The sequence below is a fragment of the Mus caroli genome, unplaced genomic scaffold (assembly GCF_978045245.1).
Source record: "Mus caroli unplaced genomic scaffold, Mus_caroli_1 scaffold_7, whole genome shotgun sequence".
Classification (NCBI taxonomy): Eukaryota; Metazoa; Chordata; class Mammalia; order Rodentia; family Muridae; genus Mus; species Mus caroli.
In genome coordinates, this window is record NW_028227262.1 from 56,849,100 (window position 1) to 56,862,767 (window position 13,668).

Consider the following 13,668-nt stretch of genomic DNA (forward strand, 5'->3'; position numbering starts at 1 on the left):
AGGGCTGTCTTTTGGACACCTCGAGGTTTAGGGATGGCATCTGATTCATCCACTCTGTCTTTTCTATGATGTTGTTTTGGCTGGACCACAGTTGGACCAATGGATGGAAAGATTGGACTTAAAAAGGTTCTGTTGTATTTTTATCCTCTCAATAAATAATGGGAAAATGCAGCCATCTCCCTGCTTATGGGATCTGTATTCTCACAGATGTGAACATCTCCACAGATACCCCAGCCTACTCAAGTCCCTTGCGTACATGGCATGGGATTCACACTTTCCCACACCCATGCCACCTCTAGATTTCCTGGTATTCTAGTACAGTGAGGGCCCTGCACCAGTCGTTATTGCATGTGTGCTCTTCAGGGAGTAAGATACAAGCAGACTGTGTGTGTTCAGTTCAGACACAGCATCTTTCTCTGAGAAATTTCCATTCATAGTTGCTTAAGCATGGAGATATGGAGAAACCCTGTGTACACAGTAGGAGGGGAAGCCCTGGTGTGGCAAGCTCTGCTGAGACACCCTGAGCCAGGGCTAGATGCCCCACATGCTCTGCCCTACTCAAGCCACTTTGCCTTACCCGTTTGTCATGCAGCACGTTATGGGGACAGCTTTTGGGTGACACACTGATTGTTACCGTCTCATTCATGGAGGTGAAGGTGACGGTGATGGAGTCCTGCCCCAAGACTGTGAGCTTCATTTGTTCATTCACCTGCAGATAAAGAAATCAGCACTTGTGGATCACTGTTTCTTCCAAGCCCAAGGCACAAAGCCCTTTCAGCTTGGAGCTGAGATGCGTAAGCTTTCCAGATCTTGGGCTAAAGTCTGTGATCTCTTGGAGATTTACTGAGAACGTCAGCAATGCCTTCCTTCCCTGTTCCTTCTCTTCCAACTCACTCTTGGAAATAGCTGCGAAGCAGCACAGGTGAGCCAGACAGCGAGTCAGCTTGAGTCCTGAACACCGCACCGGTACACCATCGTGGGTCCTGGATCACACAGCTGCAGCTGTTCAGGCAACTGCTCAGCTGACTAAATCTTGGTCTGTTAGTAAGCCGTGCAGTCTCCCTGAATCTCAGAGTCCTCAGCATGAAATAGGTATGGAGCGACTGTTCAGTTCAAATGATTTTTGTTTGTTTGTTTGTTTGTTTGTTTTTCTTTCTTTTTTGTTTTTTGGTTTTTCGAGACAGGGTTTCTCTGTGTAGCCCTGGCTGTCCTGGCACTCACTTTGTAGACCAGGCTGGCCTCAAACTCAGAAATCCGCCTGCCTGTGCTGGGATTAAAGGCGTGCACCACCACGCCCGGCTTTGTTTGTTTTTCAAGACAGGGTTTCTCAGTGTAGTCCTGGCTATCCTAGAACTTGCTCTGTAGACCAGGATGGCCTCAAACTCACAGAGATCCATCTGCCTCCGCCTCCAGAGTGCTAGGATTAAAGGTGTATACTGTCACCACCACCTGGCCCAATGACATTTTTAATGGCAGGAGAGTATTTCTATGTCATAAATGCTCCTGCCTTTCATGAGAGGATAGTTCAGAGCACAGAGAACAGGGCTGCCTGTTTACTTCTGGGCAATTTGCCAGTTCTGAGCATTATTTATGCAATGCCCCAGAGCATGCAACCCTCTACCACTGTGTTCCTTCCAGTCTTCAGGGCTCTGAATATAACATCTCTTTACCTGCAGATACCCCCCTAGGCTGTTCTGAATCAAGAGAGCTCTCTACTCTGCTTCTTCTTTCATTAGTCCAGATGTTGGCCCATAGTCAGGGCTTCACTGTCTCATCGCTGAGTCTCTGCTTCATGCACTCAATCATCTGGATCTGGCCCATCAGCACCCCAAAGACAATAAATAAGCCAGTATGTGCCAAGTCTCTGGATATCTTCAGATTTGCTGATCACTGGCTGTCCTGGAACTCACTTTGTAGACCAGGCTGCTGGCCTCGAACTCAGAAATCTGCCTGCCTCTGCCTCCCAAGTGCTGGGATTAAAGGCGTGTGCCACCACTGCCCGGTTGCTGATCACTCTTACGTAAAAGAAACTCCTTGTCCAGAGAGATATGGAACAGAGATGTCATCATGAACTCAAGCCCTGCTGAGGGGCCAGGTTCTAATTCCAGTTTTGAATCTTATCAATTGTGCAGTTATAGGGAATTTGATTACCTTCTCTGAGCCTGGAGATAATAGAGTTACTCTCAGAGAGTGCTGGGCATCCTTCATGGACCAAAATATGCATACGGCTTACCATGGTACAGCTGCAGCTTATTTATTGTCCTACTTCCTGGGTATCTGCCCTCTCTTAAAGCCCACAATATAGATGCTCTACAAACTCAGTCAAAGCTCTTCTTTTTAAGAGATTATTTGCTACCCGACGTGTCTGTTCTCTCTCAGGTCAGGAACCAAAGTATAGGTCCCAGATATTCCACTGAGTCAAATCAGCACATCTAAAACTGTACAGGGCATAGTAATAGATATGTGCAAAATGTTATTAAAAACTTGTTATTTTGTATGCTAACTAAAAAAATTAATTAAATTAATTTAAGATGCTCATATCTGTTCCTGATCCAAGGGAGTCTTGCAGCATCTTCATCCTCATCTACAGCTCCATCCTGGATGCTAGCATTCATTTGTTAGCATGGCTCCTGTTTAAGAAAACCTGCTCGATCTGGCTAGTAACCTCACTAGCCATTCCACTCATCCATTTCATGATCCTTCCTTGCCTAAAATACAAAAAGTAGATTTTTGTTTGTTTTTTGTTTTGGTTTTTCGAGACAGGGTTTCTCTGTGTAGCCCTGATTGTATTACTTATAATTATGTGCGGGGGTGTGGTGGGGGGAGTTGTGTGTGTGTGAGTGCAAGTGTCCATGGGAACAGAGCATGCAGATCCCCTAGAGTTAGAGTTCCAGGCCATGGTGAGCCACCCAGTGTGGGTGCTAGAACCCACACTCAGGTCTTCTGCCTGAGCAGTACAGAGCCTTAGTCGCTAAGCCAGCTCTCTCCATCGATCTGGTCTCTGCTTCTTATTAATCCTCCACGGTGACGCTTGACCGTGGGCATTCCTGCTCTCAGCTTAAAAGCTAAGCAGCTGCTCCTACTGCAAACAGAGTTGACCCAGCCCCTAACAGGTTGACCCTCCCACTGGTAACTAAAGAGTTTAAGAAGAAAGGATAAAAGAACCTCTGGTGGAATCACCATGCCTGACCTAAAGCTGTACTACAGAGCAATTGTGATAAAAACTGCATAGTACTGGTATAACGACAGACAAGTAGACCAATGGAACAGAATTGAAGGCCCTGAGATCAACCCACATACCTATGGTCACTTGATCTTTGACAAGGGAGCAAAAACCATCCAGTGGAAAAAAGACAGCATTTTCAACAAATGGTGCTGGCACAACTGGCGGTTATCATGTAGAAGAATGCGAATTGATCCATTCCTATCTCCTTGTACTAAGGTCAAATCTAAGTGGATTAAGGAACTCCACATAAAACCAGAGACACTGAAACTTATAGAGGAGAAAGTAGGGAAAAGCCTCAAAGATATGGGTACAGGGGAAAAATTCCTGAATAGAACAGCAAAGGCTTGCGCTGTAAGATCGAGAATCGATAAATGGGACCTCATAAAGTTGCAAAGCTTCTGCAAGGCAAAAGACACCATCAATAAGACAAAAAGACCACCAACAGATTGGGAAAGGATCTTTACCTATCCTAAATCAGATAGGGGACTAATATCCAATATATATAAGGAACTCAAGAAGGTGGACTCCAGAAAATCAAATAACCCCATTAAAAAATGGGGCTCAGAACTGAACAAAGAATTCTCACCTGAGGAATACCGAATGGCAGAGAAGCACCTGAAAAAATGTTCAACATCCTTAATCATCAGGGAAATGCAACTCAAAACAACCCTGAGATTCCACCTCACACCAGTCAGAATGGCTAAGATCAAAAATTCAGGTGACAGCAGATGCTGGCAAGGATGTGGAGAAAGAGGAACACTCCTTCATTGTTGGTGGGATTGCAAGCTGGTACAACCACTCTGGAAATCAGTTTGGCGGTTCCTCAGAAAATTGGACATAATACTACCAGAGGATCCAGCAATACCTCTCCTGGGCATATACCCAGAAGATGTTCCAACCGGTAAGAAGGACACATGCTCCACTATGTTCATAGCAGCCTTATTTATAATAGCCAGAAGCTGGAAAGAACCCAGATGTCCCTCAACAGAGGAATGGATACAGAAAATGTGGTACATTTACACAATGGAGTACTACTCAGCTATTAAAAGGAATGAATTTATGAAATTCCTAGGCAAATGGATGGATCTGGAGGGCATCATTCTGAGTGAGGTAACATATTCACAAAGGAACTCACACAATATGTACTCACTGATAAGTGGATATTAGACCAAAAACTTAGGATACCCAAGATATAAGATACAATTTGTTAAACGCATGAAACTCAAGAAGAACGAAGACCAAAGTGTGGACACTGTGCCCCTTCTTAGAATTGGGAACAAAACACCCAGGGAAGGAGTTACAGAGACAAAGTTCGTAGCTGTGATGAAAGGATGGACCATTTAGAGACTGCCGTATCCAGGGATCCATCCCATAATCAGCTTCCAAACGCTGACACCATTGCATACACTAGCAAGATTTTGCTGAAAGGACCCAAATATAGCTGTCTCTTGTGAGACGATGCCGGGGCCTAGCAAACACAGGAGTGGATGTTCACAGTCAGCTATTGGATGTATCACAGGGCTCCCAATGGAGAAGCTAGAGAAAGTACCCAAGGAGCTAAAGGGAACTGCAACCCCATAGGTGGATCATTATTATGAACTAACCAGTACCCCAGAGCTCTTGACTCTAGCTGCATTTGTATCGAAAGATGGCCTAGTCGGCCATCACTGGAAAGAGAGGCCCATTGGACTTGCCAACTTTATATGCCCCAGTACAGGGGAATGCCAGGGCCAAGGGGTGGGGGTGGGTGGGTGGGGGACTGGGGGGGGGGAGTGTATTGGGGACTTTTTGGATAGCATTGGAAATGTAATTGAGGAAAATACCTAATTAAAAAAAAGTAAAAAAAAAAAAAAAAAGAAGAAGAAGAAAACCAAAACAAACCTCCCCCAAACTACTACTCAGTGGCTAAGAAGAGGGAGCAACGCCAGGCAGAGACTGAAGAGTGACGGTTAGGAAAGGATGGGCTCTAGCTTGGAGGCCACAGTTATGGCTAAAGCCACCACCTTGTCGTGAGGGAATCCACACAATAAAACCTGGGCAACAGAATCACCGTAAAGTGTGCAAAGACTTCAGGAGGAGTGAGTCTGAGGAGAGCCTAGAGTTCTGTGTACAAACTTGTCCAAATCTCTGACCAGTCCCTGAACCCTGCAAGAGAAGACAGTCTCGAGACTCAAAATACTCCATTTTTAATTTTGCTACTCACAGGTAGCGAAATTAAAAAATGGAGTATTTTGAGCTTCTGTCTACTGCTAATGGGGTAAAAGTTCATAGCTTCAGCCTGATCAAGTTCTTTGCCTTTTATTTATTTTTTTTTAAAGATTTATTTATTATATGTAAGTACACTGTAGCTGTCTTCAGACACTCCAGAAGAGGGCTCCAGATCTCGTTATGGATGGTTGTGAGCCACCATGTGGTTGCTGGGATTTGAACTCTGGACCTTCGGAAGAGCAGTTGGGTGCTCTTACCCACTGAGCCATCTCACCAGCCCTCTTTGCCTTTTAGAACAAGGATGTCCAATATCATTCTCAAAAAAAGACATCAGGATTCTGAGATTCCACAGCATAGCAGCGGCAGTCTGTCACCCGAAGTTCTATGGAAGAGGAGGGACTAGGAAATGGTGAGCCACTCTCAAGGCAACAGAGTGTGGTTGACTGAAGCTGATTGTGTTTGGCACAACCAGGACACAGAGATCTTCACACATTAGACTTTGAGACAGCTGATGTGATTATATTCAATGATGAAAGGAAAAATAAACTTGTCATGAAAGTATTTAAGTTAAAACTGGTTAAAGATAGCATGCAAGGGCTGGAGAGATGGCTCAGCAGTTAAGAACACTGACTGCTCTTCCAGAGGTCCTGAGTTCAATTCCCAGCCACCACATGATGGCTTACAACCATCTGTAATGGGATTTAATGCCCTCTTCTGGTGTGTCTGAAGACAGTAACAGTGTACTCATATATATATAATAAGTAAGTCTTAGAAAAACAAAAAAAGACAGCATGCAAACTGTCTAGAGCCTGATGCCTGATAATCCCACCTTAAGTCATCTACTCATTGTGTTCCCTTCCTTCATGGGAGCACACAGGAACTTAAACTGTGCCACACCAGACCCAACACAAAGCCTTTAGGAGTAATGCTCTTTCATTTTATCTAGAATTTTCCTCCCTCCCCCACCTCTGAAGGGTACATCACTCCATGTTATAAGTCATGGGCCACCTTCTAGTCCAGGCTACTTCTGACTGCATAGACCTTTGCTGTGTAGCTCCAGAATAAGGCATAGAGCTAAATATATGATGATGTACACCTATAATCCTAGCAAGCAGAAGACTGAGCAGAAAGATCATGAGTTCGGTGCCAGCCTGTCTATATTATTGCCACAGATAGGCATTACTGTGCAGCAATTTCCTCCAAGTTAAAACACTGTCCTGGAGGGAGGACAGAGGCTCCTAATACTTAGGAAATGAACAAGCGTTCAAGTTCAGGAAAGCCAAAACTTAATTCTCACAGGGCCCCTGCCTAGAGGATATAAGAGAGAAATGGCTTCTGGGGAAGAAACTCTGGAGCCAGCTGAGCTGTCTGGAACGACACTGGCACTTGCCAGCTGCATACAAGCTGTGTAGAAAACTCTCAGGATCCATCTTTTGTGGGCTATCACCCACGCTAGGGATGGCTGCTTGATAATGCAGCTAGTTGCTTTTGAGCCCTTCAGGCTGTTTAAGTAACTCTCACTCATACATTGATAAGTCACTTCCAATAAATTCATGTGCCAAGCCAGACTGTGGTAGAAACGTTTCTTTGGTTTGTGGGTTCATGCCCTATCGAGGGTGAGCAGACATTTGTTCACACCTTCTCAGGAAAGTCACACAATGGGCACTATTTTTAAAAAGCTATTAGGTCAGCAAGAAGGCTCAGTGGGCAAAGGTACATGCTGCCAAGATGGACAACCAGAATTCAAGCTTTGGGACTCAGGTAGTAGAAAAGAACCAACTCCTGCAAATTGTCCCCTGACTTCTGCATGTATGCCATGGTATGCCCTCATCTGCACATGTACACACACACATTCAAAAAGAAATGCATGCTGTACATTTACTAAATATGTTCCTTACTTAGTTAAAGTATTGTCTTGAACTCTGATAGCTGGATAACAACTGTGCCCTAAGAGCTATAGAGAGATGGAGACAAGCGAATCAAAGCCTTGCTTCTAGCACAAGCATGCCAGACTCTCCTTTTGTGCCCCTGCTGGCTAGAGAAGTTCTGCTTACTGAAGGCAGAATGTCCTAACTGCTACCCACAATGTTTGCTTCTGTAAACAGGCTTAAGTACAGTGAAAGTTGCCCTCCATGGTCATGAAATGTAAACCCGCCTGAAAATGGCCATGTAGTAGGCAGAAAATTTCAAAACTAACACACAGCCTACAAAAACTGTAAACAAACAAACACCCACAAGTGAGCCGCTGCATTTGCAGAGCACGAGCTCAGGCTAAGCCAGGATAAAATGAACCTGAGTTTTCCAACTTTTCAAGTATTGCTTGGTTCTTCAGGAGCCAGTTTTCTACAAAGTAAAATAAAAGTAATAAAATGTCTAAGAAAGTTAAAAAAAATAACATTATTAAAAATAAAGCTGCCAACCACTATAAATGATGCTTTACAAAGTGACAGATTTTTTTTTTTTACAATAAAATCAAATAAAAATCAAATAGGTTGCCATGAAGGCTCAGTGCAGTCGCCTAACATTGCTACAGGCTGGTGAATAGCAAGTGACATGCTCTGTACCACTGCTGACTGTCTCACGACCTCTGGACCACTGCTGACTGTCTCACGACCTCTGGACCACTGCTGACTGTCTCATCACCTCTGAACAGGATCAGGTGGTCCCGGGGCAGTGTTGTCTGACAGGCACTTCCTTCAGTGCTGAGCAGCCTGTGGAGGCCATCCCAACCGTGCTGCCCATGTACCTTGTATTCCAGAGAGAGCAATGTCTCAGTCTTGCTGGCCCAGCTCCACTTGTGGACTATGTAGCCCTTTTGGTCATTTGTGATCCCACCTTCTTCATCCAAAACCAAAACATATGGACAGCTGGGAGATACACAAAACATAAAAAGTACTTATAGGCCCTGAGAGAACCCCTTCATCACCACAGACTACCAATGGGCAGGGCTGGGAGAGTCTTCCCCAGTCTGAAAGAAAGTTTACCTGACCTAGACAGTCTGAGGAAGGGAAGGGAAGAGTCTGAAGTCTCCTGTGATCAGCTTTATCTCTCCACTCACTGTAGGCTAAGACTCCTAACACCAACTAATGCTAGTGGGGGTGTCTATGGAGAAGGGACAGGCTAAGGCAGACAATGTAGGCTCAAGTCAAACCCAAAAGATGAATTTTTTTTTCTGTAACTCAGGAGCCTGGCACAAAGATATCAAGCACCAAAATGTGAACTAGAACATGTAAACATGAAAGGAAGTCACTTCTTTAAAAAAAAAAAAAAAACAAAAAACAAAAACTTAAGTCAAGCCAGACAAAAATCAACTCTTGGCTGTCGAGAGTATGTGCTGCTCTTTAGAGACTATGCATGATGGTTAACCTGAAATGTCAACTTGAGTAGCTTGGAAATGCCTAGATTAGTGGATCATGCCTCTGGGTCTACCTGTGCTTTCAGAAATGAGCAGGTCCTCAGGGCTCTATCCTAACCAGCAGATTAATCCTTTGACGGGTTCATAGTACACTGGCATTATTAGGAGGTGGCAAAAGGCAGGAGGTATGGCCTAGGTAGCGGAAGTTAGTCACTGAACTGTATCTTAGGGAGGGCAGTATTTTGCTCTGATCCCTTCCTGTAAGTTCCTTTGTCTATTTCCTAGGTCACCATGATGAGAACCTCCCTAATCCACTGTGCTCTGACAAACTAACAGCTCTAAAACTGTGAGCCCAGATAAGTCTTTGCTTCTTCAAGTTACATCAGCTGCTTTGTCACGGTAAGGAGGAAAGTAACAAAACAGCACCCATCTTGTTCACCCACTCCTGGGGTCAGAAACTTTTTCTATTAAAGAATTCTTCCAGGTGTAAGACATGGGGATGTAGCTCAGTGGCAGAGTGCTTGCTTAGTATTTATGAGCTCCTGGTCCTTAACCCAGAAAACAACAACAACACCACAAGAATGGAGATCTTAGTGTCCTGGGGTACCCAGTGGAGTGGCTTCCTTCTCACTGTGGAAAACGCAGCACAGACCCACCTCATGAGGCTAGACTTCCCCTGACCCACTCACCAGTTCTTCAGGTTGTAGTAAACACACCCCAGGCCTTCAGCATTGAACAGAGCCAGGAAGGTATTGGGCATGTCATTAAAGAGGCAGGTGATGGGTTTCCCTCTGCAGCACGTGGGAATCTGAAGTAAGGCAATATTTCCCGAGGGATAGCTGGCAGATACAGTCAAGTTGAACTAACAGAGGATTCTCGAGGTGCAGGTCTCAGGGGTCCCCAGAGAGGCACATGAAAGGATTCTTCTCTTGTGTATTGTTCCTTCCCTTCACAGATCCTGTCTGTGCTTTGCATATGTCATGATTAAATAATCACAGAACCCAGCCGTGCCCCAAAGCCTTCCTGTATCTACTGAGGTAGTCCTATCTCCATTTCGCATGTCAGTAGGGTTTTCACAGGTCTGAATGGTACCAGGGACATGGACTTTTTAATGCTAAGACATGAAGATCTCAGGAAAACTAGAGTGAGGAGTTCACCCGAGGGAGAAGTCAGAGGGGTAGAAAATGCCTTGTCCCATGTGACGCCACAATGACTACAGAGCCAGAGCATGGGTCCAGAGCCAGCAGTATTTTCAGCACTGTCAGGCTGTCTCCCCTTTTGACCAGTTTTGTAGGAAAATAATGTCTCTCTGCTCCTTGCCTAGCTCAGAGGCCTCAGGAATCACTGATCCTCAGAAAGGCTGTGTTGGCAGCTTCTCTGTGTAGAACTGCAGAAGCAGTGTTCCAGGTAGGAAGACTAGACTGGCTGGCATTGCAATCCATTTCCCTCAGTTTTTCCCACCAGCCAAATAAAAACAGAAATGGAAGGAGGGAGGGTGATCTGCAGGTAGAAAGGACACAAAGGAACCTATCCAAAATTCTAGAGCTTAGGTAGATAGTGAAATGGGCAAAACAAAGTTTTCCCTAAATAAGTATAGCAGTAAATTAAACAAGAAAATACAAAAATCATTTACGGGAAAGCCAATGAGCTGAAATTATCCAGACTGTAAAGAATAAAGGGAAAGAAGAAACCCCAGCCTGACAGCTCATGCCTGGAGTCCCAGAGCCTGGGAGACAGACAGGAAAATACCCGAGTTCTAGGCTAGCCTGAGCTACATACTTTCAGGTCCACCTAAACAACAATGTAAGATAGTATCTATCTATCTATCTATCTATCTATCTAACAACAACAACAATCCAAGGAAGATTAGAAACTCAGGGCCCCAAGAAAGATCATCAGGCACAGCAACATATGTATAACAGGAATTCCAGAAATCCAGGGAAAAGAAGGAGACAGAGAGGAGAATATCTAAAGAAGTGCAGTACACTGGATGAAGCTGGATATGCTTGTGAACAGCTTTAATCCTAGAATTTGGGAGACAGAGGTAGGCAAATCTCTTAGAGTTCCAGGACAGCCAGAGCTACACAGAGAGACTATGTTAGAAGGAGAAAAAGAAGGAGGAGGAGGAAGAGGAGGAAGAGGAAAAAGAAGAGGAAGAAGAGAAGGAGGAGGAAGAAGAGGAAGAGGAGGAAGGGGAGGAGGAGAAAGAAAAGAAAAAAGAAAAGAAAAGAAAATTATTGCCCCCCAAAACCATGGAGGATTCACAACACTTGTTAACTTAAAAACTTACCACAAATCTTTAATAATTAAAGCAATGTGGTCTGGCATAAAGATAGACATCAAAATTAGAACAGTGAATTAAAAATGAGTCTAAATATAGATCCTTCCATCTATAGTCAATTTATTTTTTGCCAAGATTTCCAGGACCATTCAAAGAGGGAAAAGTGGTCTCTTCAACAAGGCACTGGGACAATAGGATACCCATGTGCAGAGGAATGAGCCCTTGGCTCATACAAGATGCAAATGCTGGCTCAGAATACCTGAGGACCTATACTAAAAGCTCCATCTATAAAGCTGTTAGAAGGGAAACACAGGGTAAATGCCATGACTTTAGATTTGGCAATGATGTCATAGATGTGAAACCAAAAGCATTAGCAACAAAAATTGGGAAATTTGGACTTGATCAGGGGTAGAGTGTATTTGGCACACTGAAGCCTTGGGTTCAAGTCTTAGCAACTGCCTCACCAAAGGATGAGCTAGGACTAGAACACACTACAAAGGCTGTCTGCCAAAAGGAACAAGGCAAAGCTACTGAGCATCACTGATACCAGGGAATTCCAGCTGATTCCTGTGAAGAAGGCTAAACTGAGCACAGCTGGTTCTGAGGGCTGCACCAGGAGGTTGAAATCAGCGACGGCCTGAAACAGGCCACCACAAAGACGAGCTCTTTTTTTTATCTGAGCTCTGTGTGCAAAAACAGAGTTGGTGGCTAAAGCCAGCACTCTACAGAAACCAGGTGGTGAAGAAAATCTCTCCAAACATTTCACTCAGGAAGGATTCAACAGCTAAGGTGGACCTTAGCCTTTGGACACAGTGATGCAGAACTTCTTTTTTTTTTTTTTTTTCAATTTTTTTTCCTCATTTACATTTCCAATGCTATCCCAAAAGTACCCCATACCACCACCCCCCCCACTCCTCTACCCACCCACTCCCACTTTTTGGCCCTGGCATTCCACTGTACTGGAGCATATAAAGTTTGCAAGTCCAATGAGCCTCTCTTTCCAGTGATGGCCAACCAGGCAATCTTTTGATACATATGCAGCTAAAGACAAGAGCTCAGGGGTACTGGTTAGTTCATAATGTTGTTCCACCTATAGGGTTGCAGATCCCTTTAGCTCCTTGGGTACTTTCTCTAGCTCCTCCATTGGGGGCCCTGTGCTCCATCCAATAGCTGACTGTGAGCATCCACTTATGTGTTTGCTAGGCCCCGGCATAGTCTCACAAGAGACAGCTATATCAGGGTCCTATCAGCACAATCTTGCTAGTGTATGCAACGGTGTCAGCGTTTGGAAACTGATTATGGGATAGATCCAATTATGGGATCCCAATTATGGGATGATATGGCAGTCTCTAGATGGTCCATCGTTTCGTCACAGCTCCAAACTTTGTCTCTGTAACTCCTTCCATGGGTGTTTTGTTCCCAATTCTAAGGAGGGGCACAGTGTCCACACTTTGGTCTTCATTCTTCTTGAGTTAGCAAATTGTATCTTATATATTGGGTATCCTAAGTTTCTGGTCTAATATCCACTTATCAGTGAGTACATATTGTGTGAGTTCCTTTGTGATTGGGTTACCTCACTCAGGATGATGCCCTCCTGGTCCATCCATTTGCCTAGGAATTTTATAAATTCATTCTTTTTAATAGCTGAGTAGTACTCCATTGTGTAAGTGTACCACATTTTCTGTATCCATTCCTCTGTTGAGGGGCATCTGGGTTCTTTCCAGCTTCTGGCTATTATAAATAAGGCTGCTATGAACATAGTGGAGCATGTGTCCTTCTTACCGGTTGGGACATCTTCTGGATATATGCCCAGGAGAGGTATTGCGGGATCCTCCGGTAGTACTATGTCCAATTTTCTGAAGAACCGCAAGACTGATTTCCAGAGTGGTTGTACAAGCTTGAAATCCCACCAATAATGGAGGAGTGTTCCTCTTTCTCCACATCCTCACCAGCATCTGAATTTTTAATCTTAGCCATTCTGACTGCTGTGAGGTGGAATCTCAGGGTTGTTTTGATTTGCATTTCCCTGATGATTAAGGATGTTGAACATTTTTTCAGGTGCTTCTCTGCCATTCAGTATTCCTCAGGGGAGAATTCTTTGTTCAGCTCTGAGCCCCATTTTTTAATGGGGTTATTTGATTTTCTGGAGTCCACCTTCTTGAGTTCTTTATATATATTGGATATTAGTCCCCTATCTGATTTAGGATAGGTAAAGATCCTTTCCCAATCTGTTGGTGGTCTTTTTGTCTTATTGATGGTGTCTTTTGCCTTGCAGAAGCTTTGCAACTTTATGAGGTCCCATTTATCGATTCTCGACCTTACAGCACAAGCCATTGCTGTTCTATTCAGGAATTTTTCCCCTGTACCCATATCTTTGAGGCTTCTCCCTACTTTCTCCTCTATAAGTTTCAGTGTCTCTGGTTTTATGTGGAGTTCCTTAATCCACTTAGATTTGACCTTAGTACAAGGAGATAGAAATGGATCAATTCGCAATCTTCTACATGATAACCGCTAGTTGTGCCAGCACCATTTGCTGAAAATGCTGTCTTTTTTCCACTGGATGGTTTTAGCTCCCTTGTCAAAGATCAAGTGACCATA

The 13,668-nt window shown here is 44.2% G+C and overlaps 1 protein-coding gene across 1 annotated transcript in view; it reads right to left on the reverse strand.

Annotated features, from left to right (window-relative positions):
• Window positions 1-13,668, reverse strand: part of Fam194c (family with sequence similarity 149 member C) — a 57,776-nt gene that overhangs the window by 22,032 nt on the left and 22,076 nt on the right. Inside the window, exons 9-11 of the mRNA XM_021165293.3 lie at window positions 9,479-9,628; window positions 8,181-8,301; window positions 578-709 (exon numbers count right to left, since the gene is read on the reverse strand). Coding sequence (XP_021020952.1) covers window positions 578-709; window positions 8,181-8,301; window positions 9,479-9,628 — 403 coding nt within the window. The remainder of the gene's footprint in view (window positions 1-577; window positions 710-8,180; window positions 8,302-9,478; window positions 9,629-13,668) is intronic.